The sequence below is a fragment of the Serinus canaria genome, chromosome 3, assembly GCF_022539315.1.
Source record: "Serinus canaria isolate serCan28SL12 chromosome 3, serCan2020, whole genome shotgun sequence".
In the NCBI taxonomy this organism is placed as follows: Eukaryota; Metazoa; Chordata; class Aves; order Passeriformes; family Fringillidae; genus Serinus; species Serinus canaria.
In genome coordinates, this window is record NC_066316.1 from 106,370,675 (window position 1) to 106,396,730 (window position 26,056).

The window sequence follows — 26,056 nt, forward strand, 5'->3', positions numbered from 1 at the left end:
CATTTACTTCTTCCCATTACAAGAATTCTGGAGGTGTGCCAATATAAGTGTTGGTGTAACTCTACCATAATATCTATGCCTGGACTGAATTTGACCAAAAAATACTTAAAATTACTTGTATCTTCTCGCATAAATTTCTTAATACAAAGCTATGTGCCTTTGCACATCGTTCTGATACATTAATGCAGCTTGCTCTGTGATTTACTCTCCCCAGCAACACACAATTTGGGCAATTATTTAGTAGGGCTCCTCTGTGTAATTTCATGCATGACTGACATGCCCTGCAGTCAGTCCTTATGGTCCTTTGAAGATGGAGGCTGTACAGGGAGCAGCCCTGTGGCAAAGCCCTTGTTCCCTTTCAGTTTCACCATTGGCTTCTATGGGCCCAAAGTTTCACCCTAAGTGTGTTGAATCTCTGAACTGCTCTGAGGGACCAAGAACTGAGATAAGTTTAATTGCCTTGGGTGTTAAGCTCAGTTGTGGTTTATTTTAAGCTTGCAGGGGAAGCACTTCTTGAAGACTGATTTGAAGAGACAGGCTAAAAACGAGCACACCCCTGGGAATGGCTGGGGATGGCCTCCTTGCAGAGCTCACATCCAGCTCCTCATTTAAAAGGTTGTTATCTAATGAGCACAAGCAATTACTTAGCTAATGAGCACAACAAAATGAGCACGAGAATGGTGTTTCATCTGCAGTGGCTACTTGAAAGACATGATTTTGAGCTTGAGGCTGCCCTTGCTTTAAGACCCAGGTCACCACAGGGAGATTAATCCAGGGCATAAATCACAGGGGTTAGATTAGTGTTTGTTTTACTTGAATTCACTTTTCTTGCTCTCTTATCTCCTCTAAATCTTGCAGCTTCTTAGCTCAGTCATGAACCAGGGAGTGGAATGGGTTTAAACAGTCGCAGTTTCCCTCCTGAGCACTGGCTGTCAGCCCTCAGGCCTGATTTACCACTGTAACACAATTATAAAATGGCACAGTGCAATTAATGTGTCTTCCCTCCCCTTTCATGCCAGACAGGAATTCCTGAATTCCTCCTCCACCTTCCTCAGTTGGAGTGATTGTTATAATATAATCTAAACTGAGGTGACTTTATTTGGCTTTAGTCGGGGATCTACCAGAGTTGGAGACATATGGAACTGGTTGCGCCTCCCAGTTAGGGACAGTTCTGTGGGCCTATTGCTGTTCCTGTGCAAGTCCAGATTGTTTGTGGGCCTCTTTCTGGCTGGTTTTGTGGTTGTGTTTCCCCACCTTTTCAGCTGACAGTGACAACCACTTAACAACAAGGAAAACATAGAATGAATTACCTACATTTTTCCATCCACTAAGCAAAAAACATGTGAGCTGAAGACATTCCCTCACTACCAAGTGAACTCCCAACCTTCCTGGTATCAGTCTACCTGATCATCTGCAAATACTTCAGAAAAACATCTGACATCTGCCAGAGCTCTGATACTGCCTAGATGTATGATTTTTGAGAGTAAGGCCAGAAAGCCAAAGTCTTGACTTCTGGTAAACACCAGAACCTCTGGACCTGCAGGGAGTTGCACCTTTGGGGGATCATCTGGTCACACATGTTCTGCACAGTGTTTAAGAAAATGCTGGCACATAGCACATGCTGATGAAAGCAATGGGAAAGAAAATTTCTGTGCATACAAGGATGGTAAAAGTTACATGTTCAAGTTTTTAAGTTAACATTAAGACTGGTGTAACAACATTTTAAAAAATATTTAATCAAGAAAATGCACCGTCAACTAGAGGTAATTTTCCCTGCATTTTTTCCTGATGTATTTCACTGAGTATTGAACATATGTATTTACTTTTTATGGATATGTTTCATTATACATAGGACATTACTCAAACTGAGTACAGGAAATCAGAAATCTTAATGATTTTTTTAGATTTTCAGGAAAAAATGTTGCCCTTTGGGGGGAGGTAAAATAGAGTTACATGAATGAAAAGGAATATTGATTTCTTTCCCCCCGTGAAACTTTTCAGTCATGGCTATTGTCAAATTAAATTGGAACTGTAGCTAAACACTATAACAAATTAGTAAATGGCATATTGAGACCCAAGAATACTTCACTTTTTTTCTGTGCTCTCACAACAGCAGGGGTGACTTTTGCTCCTTAATTTAGTTACAAATTTCTCCCTAAGGCTTTGTTTTTTGCTGCCCTCATCTACCCTTTGCATACCACTGGAAGTAAACTCAGGAGGTTTCACTTATGTGGAATACAAGGAATAAGCAAGAGCTGCCAAAAGTTAGAACAGAGCCAAGACAAAGTGGCACTACCTGAAGGCTGCCCATGTCCATGGTTCTCTGAGGTCCTTGTTCCTGATGCTGAGCCTGAGGACAGATGAAAAAGTGCTGCTGAGGTATCTCAGCTGAGGTTTTCAAACTTGTTTTCTTGTTGGCCCACCTCAGTCTCTGAGAAAACCCAGGGAGGTTTTCCAACTGGTTTTAACAGCACCTATGACACAAAGCTGAAGGCTCTTGAAATGCCCACCCATCTGCTGTGAACAGGTTTGTAGTTCAAAACCCAAGCCTGCTGCCTTTGAGGGGAGAAAGCTTCCCTAGAGGGGAAGGGAACATTTGGGGTCCTGCTTCTTTTCCCATGCTTAATATTCTTAGTTCTAGTTGTATGTAAGCATGGCTGTCCAGTACCAGAAAATCCTTTCAGGTGCACAATGATTTGGAGAGAATTTCTCTCCATATGTGTAGCCCTCTAGAATTGTTTCAATTGTTCTTTGCTTTTTGAGATGAAAAGAGTTATCTGTGCTGGATCCTTGCTTAAATTCCTTTGCAACTCACTGGATTTTGCATTAAATTAAATTTTACATGCTGAGTGAGCAGCCAACCCTTATGAGCCTAGAGGAAAGAATATGCTCTTTCTATGCATTTTAATGTGATGGTCAAGCTGGGGCTAATGCTCCCAGGCACCTCCTTCAGTGTGCACCTCCTCTCAGCCTTTCCATCCTAAAACCTGTATTTTTAAATGAAATGCCTACATTTTATTACCTTTGTAAGTGGAAAACAACAGCATATGTTCTCTGCCTGCTAGAAAAGGCCTGGATTGTTTTGGTTTGAACTTTAAAATAAAGGTCAGACTTGAGGCAGGCATGAATTCTTGCATGTGTCAGCCCAAAAGGTGAAAGCTGTAGGAAGTTATGAGCAACTGCAAATGAGGCAGCTTCAAATTGCACTTGAAACTGGAACAGCTGTTGTTCAAAGCATGACATTCAGAGTTATAATGCTAAAGATTCTATATATTACATTCAGGGAGAACTCAAAAATAGAAAGTACTCACTGAAGCAGAGAGAAATTGGTTTGGGTGGCACATGGTTGAGCAGGAACAGCCTTTATGTTAATGGCACAGGGAGAAGATTGTGGGAAAGCCCAAATATCGAGGTGGGTGTAAGAAAAGTGAACAGAGAGAAGACAAAAGAGACCAGGGGAGCCTAGGGAAATTTCTGAGGAAGGATTTTCCAGTGCCTCCTTGCAAGTGAAAATTAATTGTTTTGGGGCTGGAATTCACAGCTCTGTATCACAGGGACTTAACGAGGCTGGTGGATTACCTCGCTCTGTGGTCTCAAAATGCTCTGACAGGTTCATGTGTGTCGGGCAAACATTATGGTAATTTTAGTGCTTTAGGGGCTCTGCAGGAGTACATAAATACCACCCTAGCCATCCAGCTGAATTTAAAACTTAATTACTGCCCCACTGAATAATATTCTCCCCCACTACCACTGCTTTAGAGGATCACAGGGTTAAAAGAAATCATTAATCTTCCTTAATGAAGCTATTTTCTAGCAGGAGACAGAATGTCTTGCCCCTGAGGATTCTGAAATGGAGTTTTTGTGAGTGTAATGAATGGGGGAGTGGGGAGCAAGTGCTAGAGGAAAAGCAGAAAAGGGGGTAGGACCCAAAATGCCGGTAGTGGGAGAACCCCCTGACTCACAGCCCCTTCCTGAGTTTAGCTAAAAGAATGTAATAATCATGGGGGAAGAGGAATGAGCCCTATTAAAAACTGACTAAGTTGGCTGTATAAGAGTGTTCCCACCACAACTACTAATTATTGGAATACCAGCGATTTATATATCTATATATTTACCAGCTTTTATATAACTGAGACAAGAGCTGTCTTGAAATTGTGTATCTCCAGAGAAATCTAAAGCAGATTGGTGGTGGCAGAGTTCAAGTCTTTACTTTTAACTTTCAAGGTGGATCCATGTCCTCAAAGCTGCTTTTCCTGGGGTTGTACTGTCTTATGATCAAATAGCATGCAAGTGTTTCAAAATCTCTGTGACCATCCCAGTGCAAATCCTTCCTTTTGCACCCATGGAAGGGGATGAAAACCTGCTCCTAAAACAGTGCAAGGAGCACTGGGTCTGTGGCTCCTGTGGTGCCTGCTGTGTCGGGCATCATCACCTGCCTCCTGCCAGGGCTGGTTGTGGAGGCAAGGATGGCCTTCCCTTTCTGCAGGCTGTCTCTGTTTGATGTTCCCTTTAGCAGGGACACTGAAGTGCTTTTGTTTCTCTGTTTCTGGTGCCTATCCCCGGCTGCAGAAGATGCTGGATGAGTGCCAGGACAGGCGGAGCTGCCAGTTTCTCGTCAACAGCCGGCTCTTTGGGACGGACCCCTGCCCCGGGACCGGCAAGTACCTCCTCGTGTGGTACAAGTGCAGGCCAAGTAAGTATTTCTCTGTCAAATATCTTTACTCAGTTGAGACCAAAGCATTTTTGTACTTAACACTCACCAGAGAGGCCTTCTAGGACTTGTTCCCTTCCACCTCTATTTTCAGTGTAAGACAGCTCCCAGTGTGGAGTGTTCCCCTTCCCCCCTCACTCGCTGCCTTGCTGGGATGCTCCTGCTCTGCCTCCTTCCAGCTTGCCAGCAGCCCGAGTTTCTGCAGGTGCCAGTGCCAGCCTTTGCCAGTGTTCAGCTCATGGTGTCAGCGGCGGGTGGGCTTCCCCTGATCCCACCTGCAGCTGCCCTCCTGTCCTGGCGGGTAGAGGGACTGTCCCCTCTCTGCTGGCCCCTCCAGAGGCAGTGGGAGCTCCTTGCCTGGCCCTCAGAGCTGGGTGCCTCAGGCAGGCCCTGGTGATGCTGCTGGTGTGACAGGAACCTCACCTGCCCACACCGTGCCAGAAGCCAACTTTTAATTGTTCCCAGATCAGGCTGGGAAATGTTACCCTGTGTTTTGCATGATCTCATTAGCTGTGTTTAAATTAAAAGGGGCTGGATACTGGGGGTGCAGTCATGCGTGCTGCAGAGGAGTGAGCCTGGAGCAGCTTTGGCTCAGGACAGCCAACGCCCTCTTGGCCAATTCCTGGCCCCTCAGGGGAGTTAGCACAGCCTAGACACCATTCTCCATCAGGGCCTTGGAAGCAGATACATTGTTTTGGAGACAGATCAGGTTTGATGTGGACAAACTGTGCCCACTGATGTCAGCTGGAGAACAGGACCCGTTTCTATTTGAGCACAGGTCTGATGAGGAGCATCTGAGGGAACTGAGGGTGTTTGGCCTGGAAAAAGGAGGCTCAGGGAGGACCTTATCACTGTACAACCACCTGAAAGGAGGTTCCACCAAGGTGGGGGTCAGCCTCTTCTTCCAAGTAACAAATTATATGACAAGAGAAAACAGCCTAAGATTGCACCAGGGGAGGTTTAGGTAGGATCTAAAAACTGGAAAAATCTCTTTACTGAAAGCATGGTCAAGCACTGGAACAAGCTGCCTTGTTCCACTCTTCCAAGGGAAGTGGTGGAATTACTGTGGTTGGAAGTATTCAAAAGTAAGTAGATGTGGTGCTTAGGGACATGGTTTAGCAGGGGACTTTGCAGTGCTGGGTTAATGGGGCTTGGTGATCCTAGAGATCTTTTTCAACCGTAATGATTCTATGAATTAAATGGTTATAGCAATTAATCTGGACATGGCATTTAAGAACCAGCCTCAAGATTGTTAGATGACATTACTGACATGGCCCCAGCATCACAGCAGCAGTATTTTTGGGAAGAAACAAAAAACTGGAAAGTTTTCACGGGAGAGAAAAACAGATCTGACTTCAGAAAAGGTTTAAAACAAAAGCAGAAACATTCAGACTGCCAGCAGCAGCACAGAAGAAACTTTATGCACCAGCAGGCAGAGACCTGTGCTAATGAGGTGAGGGGGTCTTGCCAAATCTGTGTGGAATTCAAATCAGAAGTAGGTAATGAAGCACCTGCATTTGTTGTGGGATTTTCACGGGTGATTGTAACATCCCTTGTTGGGTGAGAAATGCATCTCTTTGACAGGGGTGTTCTGACAAGTCCTCCTGAACCTGCAGGGTTTGTATCAAAGCTCACTTGAAAAATCTGACTATTGAGGCCTGTGCTGAACTTCTGAAGGTACTCCAGGACCCATCTGTGCATTAATATTTATGGCCTGGCATTCTTTGCTAATTACAGATATAGTAGTAAAGAAGGAGTTTGTCAGTGTGTAGGGTAGGTGATTTTCCTGAAAGAGAGCAGGGGAAGTTGCTTGAAAAAATTTCCCAAAGACATTTTTCAGGCAGCTCAAATTTTTCAGAGTGAAACAGGATAATCTGACAGAAATCATTGTTTCTTAGTGATTGGGCAAACTTTTCATCAGAACCCACTAGATTACTAACAATGTTTGAAATTTGTGAGAATTAGCCCAGAGCTACCAGGTCATAGTCAGCCTTTCCCTGGTGATTCAAAATGTTAATTTTGAGTCTCACAAACAGTATCTAGTGCTGCTGAGAGTTCAGTAAGTCCTTCCACCTTTCTGTAGGGAGAAGGCTAATGAGGGGACTGAGGAATGATGCATTCATAAAATGCAAAAATACAGGAAAACGAGAAATTTTGGTGGGCTTTTTGGGTTATTGACTACTTGAGTGTTGTTTATGAGCTGTAAGTAAATATATGCTTAAGAGCTGAACCCCAAGACTGTCGTCCTATGAAGTTTTGAGCTGTTCCAGAAAGTGTGAGCACACAGTTGTAATCCAAGTCCTTGTGAAGAGCTCATTGCCTGGCACAGGATTTGAACATACCTTTAGCAAAAGACAAATAAAAGTTTTTGGGTTCTGTTTCTGAACCTGTCTTTCTGATCAGCAGACATAACATAAATACTTTGATAATAAGCTATTTAAGGCCTGAATTGTCTTGAATTGGTAGTGATATTTATTTCTTTTTGTTGCTTATTGAGGGAGCCTGTTATAATCGTGTCACTGAAGTGGGTGTTTTGGTTAAGCACATAGCTAGGTAAAATGAGTGTGAATTTTCTTGTATACAGGTGTTAGAGGCACTTTGGGAAGTGGCCTGCAGAGTTTGGACAGGACATCTTTAATATAAAATAAGGATACCCAAGCTCTTCCATTGTCAGGGTCATGCTCAAACCTCAGAAGGTCTCTGAATGGAGGTAGTTATCCAAAGAGAAGGACATCCTTGAAAGAAAGCAAAACTGAAGTTAGTGGCATTTGCTTGTACCTTTGCTGAGGAATTAAGAGATTGTGCAGTCATCCCCTCTAGCCACTGTCACTGCAGTTTTGTCTCCCTGACATTCCCCTGCGTTTGAAATCTAGTGGTTCCGATGCTCTGTGCTCTGTGGGGTTCATGCACAAGGCAAGGTGCTATTTTGGACAGAGTTTCAAGGAGATGGAGGACAGTAAATCAAGCTGAAACTGAAAGACAAAGATTTTTCAGATGGTGGGGCTCTGGGAGGCAGGGCAATGAGGGGATGTCTCCTCTACTCATCCCTCAGACACTACTCTTGCTGGAAGCAGGGAAAACTTGTGCAGAGGTGTTGCAGCTCACCTCCTCTAGAAATTAAAATAAATAGTTCAGAGAAGTGCATGCCTAACTAGAAGCAGTGAGAAATGAATTTGCTTGTGTGTTCTTTTGGGAAGCCTTGTGCTATTCATGGTCTCCTCTGATCCAACAGATGGATCTGGGATCTAATGGACACTCATCTTGCATGTACAGGACTCAGATATGTGCATGGAACTGCTTTTAAGTGTCAGGAGTTTGGGAGTCCTGCAAATTCTCCATGCCTGTAAATAAGTAAATACACAATATATGTGTACTTTAAATTTTAAAGTTTAGGATGTGTAAGGAGATCAGAAATTATCAAGAAAATACTCTGTTCTGTCTCAGTTTGTGGCAAGGCAGATTTACTTACAGCTACCAAGTGTCTTGAGGGCCAAGGTCTGTCAAAGTGTAGAGAAGCTTAGATTTTATTTTCAGCTGATGTGGTGGTGTTTGATCAAAGTTTGGACTTGATGATCTTGGTCTCCTCCAACCTCAATGATTCTATGGGTTATTTTATTTTTCTATACCAGGTGTGCCTTAGTTTCTAATGTGTGCTAATCCCTTTGGGGGGATGTCAGGGGCACAGTACAGGTCTCAGCAGAGCACAGCTTGTGCTTCTTCCCTTGGAGGTGCCTCTGCAAATCCTCCTGCTGTCCACAGCTTCAGCAGAGCCCTTGCAGGCTCCCTGCAGCTCAGGGTGGGGATGTGCTGCTGCAGCACTGAAACCTGGAATTGTTCTCTCCTAGTGTAGGTGTAGTTTGGAATTTAGTACTAGCCAGAGATGGTTTCCAGTGGGAAGTCTGGGTATGGGCACCTTGTTTTAGAAGCTGAAAAAGTTTTTGAGAATGGTGGTCCCACACCAGTGGGCCTCAGTGCCAGGGAATGGGCACATTCAATTTATTAGGGCCCAGTGTATCCTGAGATCCACATCCAAAGCACATTGAAGCCTAGGATCAAACCCTGAACCCACAGGGGGCTTAAATCTCCAGGGTACCTTTCAGGATCATTAAAAAATTGCACATAAATCCAATTATTTCCCAGGTAACATGCTGATTTGATTTAGACCCATTAAGTGTAATTACCGGGTGGGCTGCAGGAACAGATAATTAGAGGGAATTGACATACTATTTAATTGGACTAACATGAATTCCCTCTAACTGAAATCTGGATTCACCAATATTATTCAAACAATTCACTGTTTGTTCATCCACCTCACTTCAGAGACAGAGAACTGTGTAAGATCATGTGTTATTGTAAGCTAGGAAATGTTTGCTCTGTGTGCCAGACTTTCTGGAGGGGCTGTGTGATTTAATCCTGGCTGGGAACAGGATCTGTGGGGCTGCCCAAGTCATGCTGAAGAAATAACTTCACCTCTCTGCATCCCAGCAATACCACTGTAGCTGATTTTATTTGGTTTGGTTGCTGCTCTGGGCTATTGCACCAGCAGAGATCCATCTGCCCCTGCACAGCAGCTCTTTGCCCGTTGTGGCTTTTTGGTTAATTTTTGGCTTTGCTGTTTCAAAAGTGTCAATGCTCCTGAACAAAATGGAGACATAAATGTTTTCCCTGCTCTTCAGAGGAAATGCTTAGGATGAGATATGTTGTCTGAGTGGCCATTTCAGGCAGTGCTGTTGGGAAAGGAGATGGCTCCTACCTTATTTATTTGACTTACTCCATGAGGCCCCACACAGTGCCTTTCTTTTGTGTCCTCCTTTGCCACTGCCATGCTGTCCTGGATGGAATGATTCCTTCTCAGCTCTGAAGACCCTAAAGCTGCAGCTTCCCATAAAATGCCACTGTGCTATTTTCCCACTTTTCTCTTGGGCAGTCACTACTTTAGCTTATGACTTCAAGGACTCTGGGAGGGTTAATCTACATCTAATGTTTTTTAAAAAACTATTATTATTTTTATTTCATTTTAAAATGCTGAGTGTAGCAGCTGGATGTGATAATTGAAGGATGGTGAATATGAAACTACTCTGTACTAACCATCCCAGTGATGTAACAAAGTGTAAATCCAAACTTTGCTGCTCTACCCAAAGCCTTTGAAGTTTCAGAAAGTCTGGACTGTGACCTAGGCTCCAATTTCAGCTCGAATCCCTCTGTAACAGTACAAAAATTTATTTGGGAAAGGAACAGCAAGGCTCTGAGCAATGTATCTGGGAAGGGAACATTTGCTGGCAATGGGTGAAGTGCCAAAAGTTTGCAAGGCATTAGGAGGAGGAACAGGGATGAGGGAGGTCACTTTGTCCTGGTTTGGAACCTGTAGCTTTGATTTATTGGAAAACCTTTGGGCTGAGAATCGACTGGACACGTGTTTTGAGGAGAGCAGGGTTTAATTCTCTTCACCATAGATTTGATAAAATGTAAGATAAAAATGTAAGAAGCCCAGTTAATTATTGTGAAAAGTCAATGACTATTTTTCAAACACGGGAATGACCGTCCTGAAGTCCTTACCAAAATCCTACTCAGACGACTTTATTTTTCTTAACAGCCCTAGGCAGCTATAACTAGATAGCAAGAGAATTTGGAAACAATTAGGAATTAATCCCATTTAGATCACCTTCTGATGAAAGTGTCATCTTCAAATTTCTGCTATCATACAGTGGCAGCACTGTCATTCTGTGTCCCAGGAGTGTCTACCTTATGGTGAAGATGTGCAAGTTTTTTTGCCAGGGCAAACAGCAGAATGTGTTGCCAGAGCTATTCCAGCTATCAAAGAACGGTGAAGAGTCCTGCTCCATGTTGTGATTTCATGTCTTTTGGTGAAATGGTCAGGTCTGCTCATCAAATTTCAGCTGAATTGGCTGAAAAGTATAGAACATTAGTATAGGACATTTTGGAAGGACCACCTAGGCTTGCAGTGAGTGCCTTTTGTTCAACTTTTAATTTTCCTACAGCCCATTCCTTCAGTATTGACTCTTGTGTGGGCTTTGCTTGGCCGGGGATTGCATCTTTTCTGTTAAATTCAGTGAACACAGCCTAAAAAGCCACATCTCATCACACATCCTCAAGGCTTGCATTCCCTAGACAGAATTTGTAAAATACTGTGAGAAGAGCAGAGAGCTATAGAAAGAACAGAGGTTTTGTGGCAGTTTAAGATGAGAGCAAAGAAGGACCTAAATGTATTCCTGGTCGCTTTAATGCTGGTGATTGATTTTAGTGCCGGGGTAGATTGGTAATTCAGTGGTCATCAACACTTTCAGAAAAACATTAATCTCCTTCATCAGACAGGTTTATTAGTGGCAAGAGAAGTTCACTGTATTGTTTGCTGCATTGCTTTTTGGTGGGCCAGGCTTCCCAAAGCAGTGTGATGGAGTCGGGGATGTTTAATGGGCACACCCCCCTGGCCCAGCCACTGAGGCAACAGAAGGAGCCTTTTGCCTCCTGCATTCACCAGCTCTCTCTTGCTTATCTGTATTATTTCAAAACTGTTAAGGTGGTGCAGGGAGTGGAAATTTATAAGGGCAATAAAACCTCAGGCAGCAACCGCTGTGGTGATGAAAAGGTGTAAATAAAGGAATGTTGTAAATAACAGAGGGCAGATCTATCAGCCCACAATTGTGGCCAGAGAAATGCTAATGCTAATGATTAATATTGTTTTAACCTGTTGATGCACAGAGATTTTCAGCTGCCAAATAGCCCTATCTCTGTAGCACATTAATCACTCGACTGCCAGGAGGAGGATTAACCAGAATATGTGATTCCAGTGTCAGCAAATGCAGAGATTGTCAGTTTAATTATAAATATGATTGCAATATTAATAAAATATATTAATTAATATAATATTATCACAAATGTAATTATATTGCAGTATTTTTATTATAATCATAATTTCCTGCTCCTGCAGAGAATGAAACTGCTGCTGGACCTTGGAGAGTTAAAAAAAAAAATTCCATTTTTCTTTCAAACATAATAGTCAGACCTGATTGACATTATATATAAAGACAGTGAAAACTGTGGTGTTTCTTACATGCAAATGTAAGGATTCCCATTGCTGGATCAGGTCTCCAGTGTCCAGATATGAACCACTAAAAAAGACAAATTCTGAAATCTGCCTAAATTGTATAAATGCCAGAGCTGTGACTTTTACAGATCCTCTTTGTCCACTGTCATTTAAGTTTTCTGTGGGTCAGGGAAAACCCCCCAACAAAACAGGGATAACAATGCCCTTTTCCAAGCCATGAATTTTAAGTGAAGGAAAAAAGAAGGGTTAGACTTTCAGTGCTGGGATAGGTGAGTCCACAGCAGTGCCAGGAGGAGCTCCCTGTGTTCCTGAGGAGATGCAGCCCATCCTTGGGCACTGTGGCACCTGTGGTGTGGTGGCTGGTCCTGCAGGTGTCGGAAATGGCTTTGGCTGCTGGCAGGGGCAAAGTGATCAGGGAGTCTTCTCAGAAGATCCAGGAGTGTCCTTGGAGCGATTAACCGGAACACAGGGAAGCCAAGTTTGGAAAACAGAGCCCATAAGTCTAAATCTCAACCTCTACTATGGTAGAGGTTTGCAAGCTCTGAATGACAGATTTCAGGATTTTCTGATGCACTGGTGAAGAACTGAGATGAACAGTGTGCCCTAGAAACTATATTCTTAGAAGCAAACTGCAATGCTGCAAAAGTTAACTTCTGTGGAAGTTTGGATCTGTTGTATTACTCCACAGATTAAACTCTGAGTGTAGGACTCACAGAACAGAGAAGTAAATTTATACAGCACCTCTGCAGGAGGTCCTATATATGGACTAATTCAAGCCTGAAAATATAGACCAATTGTTCTCCTCAAATAAATGTCTTTTAGGAAAAAAAAAAAAAGGGGGGGAAAAAAAGCAAAAGAAAAAAGGCAGAGAAGAGTAAATCTTCTCTGGGGTATTGTCATGGTAATAAACTCTTTCCATTACTGTGCATTTCCTCATTATTTTTTCAATATCTGTCCTACACTTGGTTTGTAAATTGACTACACATTTTTAAAACAGGTATCTCCTGATAGTTTCAATGTTTTATCATACCAATGGTGTATCAAGCTCTTCTAACTTGCACACTGATTTTTCTTCAAAGGCACTGGAGGTTGTCACCTATTCATGTATCTGTGAACTGGGACCGCTAAAGCATCCATGATGAATTTTGGAAATTTGGTTACTGTATATTTCTCTCAGCTACATTCTTTTTTTCTTCTTGGGCAAAGCCACTGAAAGAATACTGTGTAGTTAATTATTTAGGACAGTAGTGAACTAGCTTTTAATCTAGTGGACCTCATTTTCCCATATTGTAGTCTCTAGGCAATGCAGTGGGTTATATGTAAAAGTATCAATTAGGTATCCTTTTAATGTTCCTGTGTCAGAATGATTAGCACCATTATTTTAACGTCTGGAGAAGACTGTTTTAATGATATAAGACTAAGTTCTCCCTTTCAGCTATTTTAATAATAACTTCAGCAACATTACTCCAGACTTACACAATCGCTGGAAGAGCAGAACAAAACTGCTGTGAGCAGTGGTGCTAATGAAGTATTTTTCCTGATATATCTTTAAGCTACTTTTCCTTATTGCATCTCTCTCATCTTTTCATTGGAGAACAACATTTTGGTGGCGCTTTCCATGTTGCCTCCTATAGTGTTGCTAGTCCTGATTTAAGTCCATGATAACTGGCCAAGTTTACAGTTTATTAGTTGGCTGGTTTACAGGTCATAAATCCATGCTGGTCGACTGGTGGGACAGTGCAATGATTACAACCAGCTTTGACACTGGTTTGGCTCTCTTCTGAAGTTGGCTCCCAGTTCATAAAAAATGTACAGGGACTTCACTACATTTGTCATCTCAATGTTTCTGTGAAATCTCACTGAACTTTAGCCAGCAGGTCTTTGGAAGCAGGATGAACAAATGGTGAGGCAGAGGCTTAGGCAGCAGAGCATCAGTAAGCCATAGCTGCTTCAGAAAATCAGTCCAATTTCAGTAATGGAAGAAATTGGAAGAGAATTAAATTTGTCCTGGGCTCCCTGGTGTTATTTTTAACTACTATCTCATTGTCTAGTGCACATATTTTGATTTTTTTCCTATTTTTTTTCTCCTTAGATAACCATATACCTCTCTTTGTCCAACAGGAAAGTGCAACTAGGTGCATCTGAACTCTACTTTGGAAATGAAATGTAGCAGTTAATTTGCAGCACTGCCAGCCTTTTCACAGCCTCTCACAGAGAGAATATAAAAGGACAACTACTTCAGACTAATGAAAGTGACAGTGGGAAGAGGTGCCTTTAAAACACTGCAAATTGGATAGGTGCATCAGGAGTGTAATTTTAAGGGAATCTGACAAGGTCGTTTGTAAAGAACAATCTTACTTGTCGAAAGGGTTTCAGACCTCCAAAACTTGGCACTCTTGAGTTTTCAGGGTACTTTTGAAGTTGGCAGGCTGCCTGTTTAATATAATTCTGGACTGTCATCTGAATTGTATCTTCCAGAGTTTCAGATTATCTCCTGTAGGAGTAAGTGGTGCATGCCAGGCTGCCGAGGGTGGTGAACTTCAGTTCTTAAAAATTAAATGAGACCATCTTCACAAAAATTTTCTCGAGGGAAAAATTGAACTGAAATAATGTTAAAAGATATTTGCATGCAAATATATAAATTTGTGACACTGACTTTTTTTAATGCTCCAAATTAAAGGTAAAATCCCTTTTAGACTCCTTTGAAATGAAGGAGTCACCAGGTAGCCCACAGTACAATGCTTGTGGGGGAGTGACAGCAAGGACTTTACTCCAGGACTCTGGAGACTTTTTTGTCCTGGAAAGGTTTTCTACACCCAACTCTGCCTAAGGGATTGCTGGGTGGATTGATATGGATTTATTCAAATCCTGATATGAATAGAAAGTTCTCATTAGTAGCAGGGTCACATGGAAAAGGAGGAAGCTCTGGAACTCGGGATATGAAGTGTATGTCATAAATAAAATTAGAAGAAAACAGAAAAGAAAGGAGCCATAGCAATGTGAACTGGTCTAAATAGTAGGATTTTGTCACTGGGAGAAACTTCTGACCTTTGTTGACTGTCCCCTGAAAAGATGAGGGGGAATGTCTTTAAACCACAGATCTAATCTAAATCTACTCTTTAAAGGAGACTAGACTCAGATTGGATATTAGGAAAAAATCCTTCACACTGAATGTGTCGAGACATTGGCACAGAGTGCCCAGAGAACCTGTGGCTGTCCCATTCCTGGAAGTGGTCAAGGCCAGGCTGGACAGGGCTTGGAGCAACTTGGGATAGTGGAAGGTGTCCCTGCCCATGACAGGGAGTTGGAATGGGATGATCTTTAAGGTCTCTTCCAAGCCAAACCATTTTAAGGAATCCATGAATCTATGATTTACACTCAGGATCTTGAAGGCCAGAACCTGTTTATATCTTTCAAAGCACAAAAGAGGTTAAAATACTGGAATAATAAATGCTTTCTTCAAATGAAAAATAAGTAAGTATATAACATAGGAATAGAAGCATGGGGAAAAGCTTTGGAGTGGTGCATCGACTAGAAAATACTCTTTAATATAATTTTTTCTTCTCTGCAGGGTGTAGTAGCAGTAAATCTGTCCAAGGCACTTTTGCTCTCACTGCTTTGAGATGGACTCCCTTATTTTAATTTTGGGATGGACTTAGTTCTACCTACTCCTGAAAGTATTCTCTATATTTTACAAAAATTCCTGGAAATTGGCTGATTGATTAGGAGAAAAAGAAAATATAAAAACAGGGGTCACAGATTACTAGGAAGGGTATTGGGTGGATATCTCCAGGATAAGTTGTTCACGGGCAGTCCTGTGCACAGCACTGTTATTCAAGGATGCTGTTTAGAGGTGTCTGTCCTATTTTTTAATAGGTTTACTTTCTTGGAAACTCATTTTCCCAGTTCCCACAGAAGAGATGGAAGCAGGTTCTCACTATTCTCATCTCTCCCATGACTAACAGAATTGCTGGAACAAGTTGCCCAAGGAAGTTGTGAAGTCTCAATCCTTGCAGATGTTAAAAGCTTGAATGGATATGGCCCTCAGACACCTGCTGCTCCAGTTGACTCTGGTCTAAACATGGGGGTTGGCCCAGACATTCTCCAGAGGTTCTTTCTGTCCTCAGTAACTCAGTGAATTATGGTCTGGAGTGACTACATCCACAGTAAAAAGTTCAAATTTTCATGGTTAAACCTTACTTTGGCTTCTCTTTAGGCTGACACAAAAAATTGCTGTGGTGGCTTTGCAATGTAAGTATTCTGCACAGACATGTGCTGAAATCACCAAAATCTCACCACATACGTTATCCCCATCTTTATTATTCAGGGATGGTTTCCAGTGTTCATAAAAGTTTGTTGAATTTTAACTGGTGGCTAAAAGGTTATGTATTCCACTTGTGCACCTCTGCTGTTCCACTTTACAATCAATCCATGCCTGACAGGTACAATAGGAGCTGGAGGAGGGAAGAGTGACATGAAGCATGGGAGGTATGCCCACCATTACTCATGGAGAGAATGGCTAGAAGAGAGTTCTCCCTATGCCCTTTTTCACAGACCAGCACAAACCACCATCCAGTAGTTAAATATAGCTATTTGTCAGCTAAAGGGAATTAGGTGATGGTGGAATGGGTGGATATAATGAAGAGTTACAAGTTTCAAGGCAAAAAATGTTCTTTCTTTTGGGTGGCTGAACGGGAACATGTAACAAAGCTGGGATGAATGTGAGTGAGGCAAAAATTTGGTTAAAGAGAAATTGCTAGCTAAGATGATATCCAGTTAAGTTCTGAAGTGAAATCTTGGGTGCAGTCATGTTAATTTAACAGTTATAACCTATATAAGAAAGTCTTCCATGGGAAATGATCCTGACCTGATAAGGAATTGCAGAAAAGCATCTCTGTTTCCTACAAATTCACTTTGCTCAGATCCTCAATTCTAAGATTTAAATCCTTTAGGATTTTGTGAAGAAAACAGATTTCTCTTTACATGTATTTCCAGCTCTTTGATCTGGGAAATAGTGTCAGCTATAATGCACTGATTAAGTGAAGTATGAACACTTGGAATAGCAAATTTCATACTTTTTTCCACAAGTTCCGTTCAAAAATATAATTTTAGGCAAGGTGAACCTCTGGCATTGATGCATTTCATCATTTTGTTAGAAGCAAAATATCTTTAGGAACTTTTATGTCTAAGGTCTCACAGAGATTGAGGCAATTGACATTTATTTTTGAGCTTCCAAATCAAGATAATTCAGAAAACTCTTGTGAGCTGTAAGTGAAAGCGTTCTTGAGATACTGGATAAATGTAATTGCTAATGGTCATACAGGTTAATATTATTGTACTTATCCAATAATTACTAAAGGTCTTCTTATTGACTTTACTGCTTGAGAGAGACCATTTTTCTATTAGAAACATTTATAATTGTTTTCCTGTAATTGTCCAAGCTGAGTTACAATTGTGTCATATAATGACCTTTAAAAACGTGTCTAGAAAAGCCTGCAGCTGTTCCCTCCTTGGGTTCTCTCTACCGAGTTATATTTAAGCCAGTGTCTCTGAAACCAGGCAGTAATAAAAGGGATATTATCCTTAGCAAATATCTTAATCATGGTAAATCTCTGTTGCCCTACAAATGACTGCATGGGGGATTAGAGTGGAGTAAGCCATTTGCTGAATATCACTGCCACCTTTCTGAGGCCATTTAAGCATGTTTAATTTTTCAGGGTGAAACATGAAACCCACTAATACAAATGTTTGCATTTGGCCTGAATTATATCCAGACTGTAACAGTTAGAGCAAGCTTAGGACCAGATTGTGAGTGATCTGTAGGAGGCCAGTTCTGCTTGGGAGAGTGAGCGAGAAAAATGCATTTTTGTACCCAGTCCCAGCTCTCTTATGTCACTTATGCTGCTTTGCTTCTTTTCAATATTTATGTAAGGCTATCATGGGGTGAATTACCAGTAAATATATGGATGATGCTTAGCTCTGTATTTTTTTAATATCAGTCACAGTCCTTACTGTCATCCAGTGCCTGGGAGCTAAAGTGTCTGACTTGGGTTCATCCTGGCTAAAATGGAGGTGACAATGCTATGAAGTACAAAATACTTTCAGGGACTTGTGTCCTCCACTGCATCACTTCCTCCCTATGTATTTATGCAGATTTCTTTCAGGTTGCCCGGAAACACTGAGGCCCCCTGTTTTCCAGTGGTCAAGCTTAAGGGAACCTTTTGAGAGACTGAAGTGCTACTGTGCATTTCATGCTTTATTTTCTCCTTCCTTTTAGCAAAAGCAGTGCCTTCTCTCTGTGCCTGCCCAGGCAACTGCAACCCTAGCCAGTGTGGACTTAGCCAGAGCCTTGGGAACTAGCAGCTCCAGGAGGTGTTTCCAGGGCAGAATTCAGTGACTGTGAGGTGACACCTGTTTCAGGTGGCACAACCCTCTTATTCCACACTGGAGTGTGCCAGGAACACATCACCCAATGCTCCCCTTGTTTCCAAGGAATCTGCACTCATGTTCACCTCCCAGCCTGATTTCTTGAGCTTTCCATCAGGCAGCTTTCCCCATAAGCCCTGAACACGACTTCCCAGGGTGGCTATGAGGATAAGAACTGTGAGTGTGAGAGGCAGTATTTTGTTGTTCATAGGATCATAGAATCACAGAACAGTTTGGGTTGGAAAGGACTTTAAAGACCATCTAGTTCCAACTCACTTGCTATCATCAGGAACACCTTCCACTATCCCAGGTTGCTCACAGCCCTATCCAGCCTGGCCTTGAGCACTTCCAGGGGTGGGGCTGGCACAGCTTCTCAGTTCCAGTCCATCACTACCCTCATGTTTTTCCTAACATCCAATGCCTTCCTCCAGTTTATGGCCATTCCCCCTTGTCCTTTCACTACCTGTCCTTGTGAAAAGTCCCTCTCCAGCTCTCTTGTAGCCCCTTTAGGAACTGGAATAAGTTGTTGTTGATTGTCTCATGACTGCTGGACAGATCTTCAGCAAAGGTGTGGATGTCTGTCCATCCAAGTGTTTACTGTGCTCCCTGCAATATTCTTTGGTTTTAAATCCCAGGCAAGTTTCCAAATGACAAGCCCTGACTTTGAATGTCAGCACAATTTAATAAATATTCTAACGACCTTAAATGAGACCATGGGATGTGTGCTTAAGCAGTTATACTTGTTAATTGGGAGATGTAGCTGATAATAACCAAATTGAAAGAGGAAATTGAGTTAGTGCCTGTAAGAAATGAGACATTCACAGTGGACCCTCTCATTAGGAACTTAAAAATTATTGTTTTTCTAAACTTAATCACTGATTTCATTTTTCAACCATTTCAGCCAGACACAAGTATTATTTTCTGTGACAGTGGTTTAACATAATGTATGTATAACTTGTCTTATTGGAGAGTTTGTGTCTTTGTGCTTTTAGCTTGAATCTGTGTTTTTTCCCTAAGGAAAAAATAAGCTCTGTTAAATGGATAAAGTTTTACTATACTCTGTTTTCTACTGTATAGGAAGCTTAAAGGAAATTAAATCAAAATTTAATTTCCCTTACAGAAGAAACAAAATTCCTGTGGGAGACAATTATAGGTGAAGAGGAAACTCCTTGGCATGTTCAGTATATCTTTCAGATGCTTTTATGGTGATTTTGGATAAAATACCTACATAGATAAAATAGATATAGAATTATAGAACTATTTGGATTAGGAATGCCCTCTAAAGTCATCAAGTCCAACAATTAACTTGACACTATTTAGTCCACCATTAATTCTTCACAGGTGTATGAAGTTTCTCTCTCTTTACTTACTCTGAAGGTGTAAAATTTTATTTCTGATTCCAGCCCCTGTTTCATACACTCAGTGGTTGTGGGTTTATCCCTGTAGCTGTTGAGGGATGTCTGCTCTTTGCACAGACTCTCCCATGGAAGAGTGAGGCCTTAATTTTGTCTTCCTCTAGAGAGGTGGATCAGAAAGTGTTTTCACATTCACTAAATATTTTAGAGGTTTGAAAGTTTCTCTGCAGCAGGATTACAAAACTAGAACTGTTCAGAGATTTTTGTAAAAAGGCTGCAAAGTGTGAAGGAAAGTTATGTACTGGAATAGGGTCCAAGGTTAAGCTTCTCAGCTGGACTGAAGGTTCAGAACAGGATTGTCACATTCCAGCTGATGCTCTCATCACCAGGTAATTGGCTGTTTTGAGGAGGCTATTTTTTGGCTTCAAGTAGGAATTTTCAAGCTGAGCATGAAAAGTCATTTTGTTCTCAGATGTTTCTTTTAAATCAGCATGCCTCTGTTTTGGTATAATACGTATTTTCTCAATACAGTTTCTTCTGAAAAAATCTAATCTGAGGTAGAAATTGGCCCTTCTTTAAACATGGATTTAACCGGATGACCTCCTGAAAAGTTCTCCAACCTAAATTCTTCTATGAGTCAGCTTGGAAAGATCACCCTTGATCTCTAATAAGGAAAAGTGATTCTTGAATCTAGAACTGTGGAACTTACACAGGGAACTGTGTAAGAGAAGGACAAAAAATCATGTCTATGCCAGTAAGTGACACAGGGCCAGGGGCATCCCCAGGCACTGAATGATGCTCATGTGCTCTGTGGCACCACTTTGACCTGGTACAAGTAGAAGCATTAAAGAGGAAATGACTGATCATGCCTGGGATTTTACCATGGGCACAAACCCTTCCCATTTAGCAATCTGTAGGCTGTTGTGGCTACATTTCAAATGGTAAATAATACAAGGAAGTGGAAGGTCACTCTACAGAGGCTGGGGAAGTGGAGGTTATATTCCAGTCTGTGTCCTGAGTTGCCTGGAGTGTTCATAGGCAAGCCACTTCAGTTTTTTTAGTCTCTTTATGCCACTTGCATTGTATTGGCCCCTTTCTTTCAGATGTGTAAATGTCTTGCTGTAAAAACTCAGCTTTTCAAAACAGTTTTTGTTTTCGGTGGTATGTTGGCAGGCACACATGGGAAGGGCCTGTTCTGGGTTGGGACCTCTAGAGGTTCCCATAATCCAAATATTAAAGACAGGGAATGATGTGATTTCTTATGAAATGACCATCCAGTCTCCTTGAAAGATGCAAATTGAGTGATTGTTCTTGCTTTACAAGAGCAAGAGTGCCCATTTCAAGAAGAATTTGGGGACAAGCTTCTGCATATCTGTGTTTGCAACAGGCAGGAGCAGTTTCCAGAATTATTAAATTTAGTAAAGCTTCTATTGGATCTGCCATGGAAGAACTGCTGTGAAAAACAAGCCATGGAGCATGATTATGTATGCATTTGAGCTGCTGTGATATGGGATAAATGCCTGGCACATAAAGGGCTGCTTAATGGATAAGATAGGTTCCTAAAGATGGGCTTTTACCTTCCCTTGCCGTATTACCATGTAGAAAACCCTCAAATGCCAGGCCTCTTCACTTATCTGTCTGCAAAACAAAAATATAGGCTATTTAACAGAACTGACATGTGCTGGGTTAAAATACATTTTTAAATGTGTTGATAATGCTGCAGAGGGAATGTGTAATGGAAGAGATCAATGCTCCTGTAGCAAATGCAGTGCTAAGGCTGGGGTTGTGCTGAGGCTGAGGCTGTGCTGGGAGCTGAGGTGCACCCCTGGGCCCAGCCTGGATCAGCTGAGTAATGAAGTGTTTGTTTGCTTCCAGATGAATACAAGAGTAAAGTAGCCTGCGAAGATGACAAGCTGAGGCTGAGCTGTAAGAAGAGCATGGTGATAGCCATTTACTCTGCTATCTTTGGGAGGACACAAGGAGGCAGCCTGGAGTGCCCATACCAAAACCTAGGGATGCCCATGATTGGTAAGCAGGGGAATGGCTTGATGACACACTGATGTGGGCAGGGTGATTTCATTTACTGTCATCACAGCAGAGCTGGCAAAGACCCTGGTCAGAAAATCAGGACTGGGAGATGCAACCTACCATGGTGTGCTCCTGATGTGTGGTACCTTGTCAACCAGCAGTGAGCTTCATCATGAACATCAAACTGAGGTGCAGCTATGTGTCCTAGCTGAGTTCTCAGGCCACAGGCTTTTCACAGATTCATCTGATTGTATGATTGAAGGTGCTTGAATTTTATGTGTTCATGCTGGTTCATCCACTGAGCCTATGCATGTAATTTGGAGGAACATATTATCTGGGGATGTCATGTACCATCTGCAGCCACTGAAGCCTTGACATTGCATTTAAACTTTTACTGAAGTTAAAGCAAATTCAAAAAGCAAGTTGTTAAGTTTCATCATGTTATGGTTGGCTTACAGTACCTTCAAGTATCTTCTTTACTCTCAGGCTATCAGGGTCTCTTACAGTCATGAGTTAAAGATAAATAATTGAAAAACATTCACTGGAACTTGAGCTGATGTGAAATGACTTTGAATATTTTAGGCTGTGGCAGAGAAAGCAACAGTCACTGTACAAAATCCTGTGTACAGCATTTGTCATAATTCTTCTCTGCAGAGCTGAGAGGGAATTAACAGGTTTCCCAAAGGAATTGCCTCCACAGAGGGAAAGGCTTCAGAGGAAACTGCACATGGAACCTTGATCTGGTGCTATTGTCCATGCTGGGATCTGTTCAGCTGTATCTGAGGATCTTTGGCTTCACAGCTGCTGATCCAGTGCCCTTAAGGAGTTAAACACTATTCAAATGGAAGCATGTCAAGTGAGCAATATGATATTCAGATGATGGGTGTCAGTAGAAGCCCAGAGGTGGAATGAGGCCAGTCAGGTTATTTGTGCAGCATGGCAAGTGTCTTGCTTGTGTAGCTGTGCAAATCAGAGCACTTGTAGCACAGCTGAGTTGTGCAGGGTCTCCTGAGATGACCAGTGTTCCTGGATGTGCTCCCGTAGTTCCCCAGTTACCAGAAGCCAAAACAGATGTGTGTGCAGGCTAGCCTGGACCTCTTTGGTGTGGTGTTTGGGGTGGGCTGAGTCTGTGCACTGGGTGCTGTGGTGGTTGGGCTGCTGGGTGAGAACTTGCCAAGTCCGTGGAACAGGATGGGTTTCTGGAGCAGACCTGAGCACCCTGCACTGTTGTCCTTGCTGAGAGGGCAGGAACAGGCACTTGCAGTGCAGGGACCCACTCTTCAATATCAGCATGAAGCAAAACTCTATGTGAAGCCACAAAGGGTAAAGTTTTATTCTTCTTTTCCCAGCTGCAAAATCATGAAACTGGTACTGGCTGAGAGCAGGGTATGTGGGACCAGAAAATGGGACAGCAGGCACAAACAGGGAGAACAAGCAGTGGGGTCTGACAGCAGGGCTGCATGTGCCATAGGATCTCCAGCACCTGTATGCCCCTGCTGTTCTCAAGCTGGCCTTGTGAGCTCTGCAAATTGGGATGTTTGCCCAAGGAAATGAGGTGTCAGATCCTAGAGTGCAGCACACAGTCTGCTGCTGGGATGAGTCAGGGCCTTCCTCAAGTGTCAGCTCCTAAATGAAATTACTTACATGAACAGGCTCAGTGTAATGCCAGGTCAGGGGTGGGAATGCTGAGGAAACTTTACACTAAAAAACCAGCTCAAGCTTTTAAGCTGCGAACAGATGCTAAAAATGACAGAGTTGTTGGACAGGAGCAAATATCCACATGTTTGGAATTGCTGGGGTCTCAATTATCTTAAGTCAGTCTGGTGCTCCTGGGGTGCTGTGAGAGTGGGTATGTCCTATCCTTAAGAACAAAGGGAGGGTGGGCAGGGTGTCTGAAATGTCTGCTGGCTGCATGCCCTACAGGGCTGGAGAGGAGATGGGAGGAACTCACCACGGAGCTGTGACTTCCCCAGGCTTTCCCAGAGGAGATGGGAGGAACTCACCATGGAGCTGTGACTTCCCTGGGCTTTCCTAGCCATTTGGGCTCTGTGTGTGTGGGGTGAAAGACAGACTATGGCTCTTGATGTTTCCTTCCATGCTGAAATCCTGAGCAAATTGTGGAGGCAGGATGAGCTTACTAAAAGAAAATTGGGGATTAGCAGATGGTCATTGCCAATTCGTGCTCCAGCCCTTAAATCCCAGTCATGTTTGGGAGTGTTTTTTTAGGTTTCCTCAGGTACAGCTCTGGGATCCCCTCGGCATGAGGCAGCCTCTGATTATCACAGCCTGTGTGAGCTGACCCAGTGGGGCAGAGCTCCAGTGCTGCAGGAATGGGAAGGTGAGCTCTGGCTGTAGTTTGCACTTCTCTTGGCCCCACAGGAGAAACTGGTGTGGGGTCCTCCTATAACCCAAATTAGCAAAAAGCACATTCACACTGTGCTTCCCATGGCACCCTGCAAACCTCCCATTGTTGCCTCCAGGGACAAGAGCAGGTTGTGGTCCCAGCTGCCACGAGTGATTGTGGGAGCAGCACTCAGGGTCCCCCAGCCTGCTTCAGAAACTGCTATTCTCACAGACCTGCCTAGCCCAGCAGGCAGCTCTGTTCCTTCAGGAGCAGGTGGAAACATCACAATTTATAAATCAAAGCTTCTGCTAGCTGGAGAACATTTCCCTGCACGTTTCCACAGCCCTGCAGTGTGGGGAGGGCTGCTCTGTGGCAGCCTTTGATCCCAGACATTCACAACAAGCTGATCTTAAAAACATGACTGTATGAGTCAGACCTTGCAGCAACATCCAGTTCCTGTAAGGCAGAACCCAGCTATGTTCTGTATATGGGAGATTTATTTTGTTTGAGTTTCATGGGTATGATGATTTGTGTCAAGTCTGAGCCTTGGCAAAGGGCATTTTGCTGGAAGTAGGCCCTGCACAAGTTTGCAGTGATTATTTTTATCCATGCAGCCTGAGCTACTTGATGAGTGAAGAAGTCATACTTGACCCAGAAGCAGTGAAGATTATCTGTTCTTCCTCTCCTAATGAAAAACAGTTCAGAAAATTTGGTTCCATTTTTCTTTCTGTGGATGAAATGCACATTTGGATTGAATTTAGATATATACAGCTTCTGCAGGTGAGGATTTTAAAGAACTGAGGTCTAAGATGGGCAGGAGAGGTGGCCTAATAGAGCATTGACTATGTAAGGTAAACCAATTCAATTTGTGTTGTTTCTGCCTTGAAAAACAAGACCTTGTACTCCTGTAGAAGTGTTGAGGAGATAAAATCCACTAATAGTGAATTTCCTGGATTCTACATTTGGTGCTCAGCTGGTTTCTGAGGTATCCTAGTGTTGCAGCTATTGATGTGCTGCTTTTGGGTGATGAAAGATCCCCAAGTCACCAGATGCCATGCCATGCCAGACACATGCCTTCCTGTTGTATAATGTTTATGGGAATGTGCTTAGCATCTGTGAAGAGAGAGTTATGGTGGAGAACTCCATCCACTTGCTGTCATGTTAAAGTGAAAATCTGTCAGGATCCTCTTTTGACTGGAAGCATGCTGAAACTTGTGTCTCTGACCGTAATGGGAAACCCCTGCAAACAGCTGGAGCCCTCCTTGAATGCCTTGGGAACTCTGAAAAGCTCCTAAAAGAATTTGACCTTATTTGTAACTCTCTTAATAAAGCCTCCACTTTGCTGCCAGCATGTGCAGTGAGCATACACAGAGCATGGGAAGGTCTCTGGGGAAAGGGCTATTTACAAGCAATGAACCATTAATATTCCTCAGCCAAGTGAGCCCTTTGCCCCCTTTTCCTGCTGTTTACAGCTGCCTCTGCCTGCATCTCCAAGTGGCTTGTTTATTCTGAGAGAAGTAATTTTAAAAATGGCCTTTTCCTACATGTGTCTGAGTGCAAGGTACTGATCTAATTAGGAGGCTGAGGAGGAAGATCTTGGATGTAAAATGATTACCCTTTTTGTTGCTTAGTGGAGCAATATCTTTGCTCATGTTCAGGACACCTGCCTTGTTCACATTATTCATTTTTACAGTATCTCCTCCCCGAACCACAGGGAGTGAGAAGGATGTGTTCAGCTGACTTCTGGAACAGGATCCAGGACTTCTTCTCAAGGACCCTGTCTTTCTCCATCAAACAAAGCCCAAAGCAATTTACAAAACTTATACAAAAAGCCCAAATCAGTTTAAGTGCTCATCCTGGGTAGAAGGAAAATGGGCTTGATTTTGGAGTCACTGCCAGATCATGGGAACCCTGGCTCCTCAGCCTTGCTCTGGATCCTGGGGTGTGGATTAATCTGAGACTGCTGGGACTGAAATGTCCTTGTCACTTGACGTACAAGTTGTCTCCTGTGCTCTGTAAAGGGGAAAAATGAATGTGTTTACAAATCTCTGAGGAAGCTCACATGGTCAGTGGCACTCTCTGACTCATGGGATCTGATAATGGAAGAGCAGAGGAAGGAGTTCAGC

General features: G+C 42.7%; 1 protein-coding gene across 3 annotated transcripts in view; it reads left to right on the top strand.

Moving 5' to 3' along the window:
- Positions 1-26,056, top strand: part of EVA1A (eva-1 homolog A, regulator of programmed cell death) — a 203,248-nt gene that overhangs the window by 61,894 nt on the left and 115,298 nt on the right. For all 3 annotated transcript variants that reach the window (XM_018921429.3, XM_009095745.4, XM_018921435.3), the window contains 2 exons: positions 4,570-4,693; positions 21,434-21,586. In XM_018921429.3, coding sequence (XP_018776974.1) covers positions 4,570-4,693; positions 21,434-21,586 — 277 coding nt within the window. The remainder of the gene's footprint in view (positions 1-4,569; positions 4,694-21,433; positions 21,587-26,056) is intronic.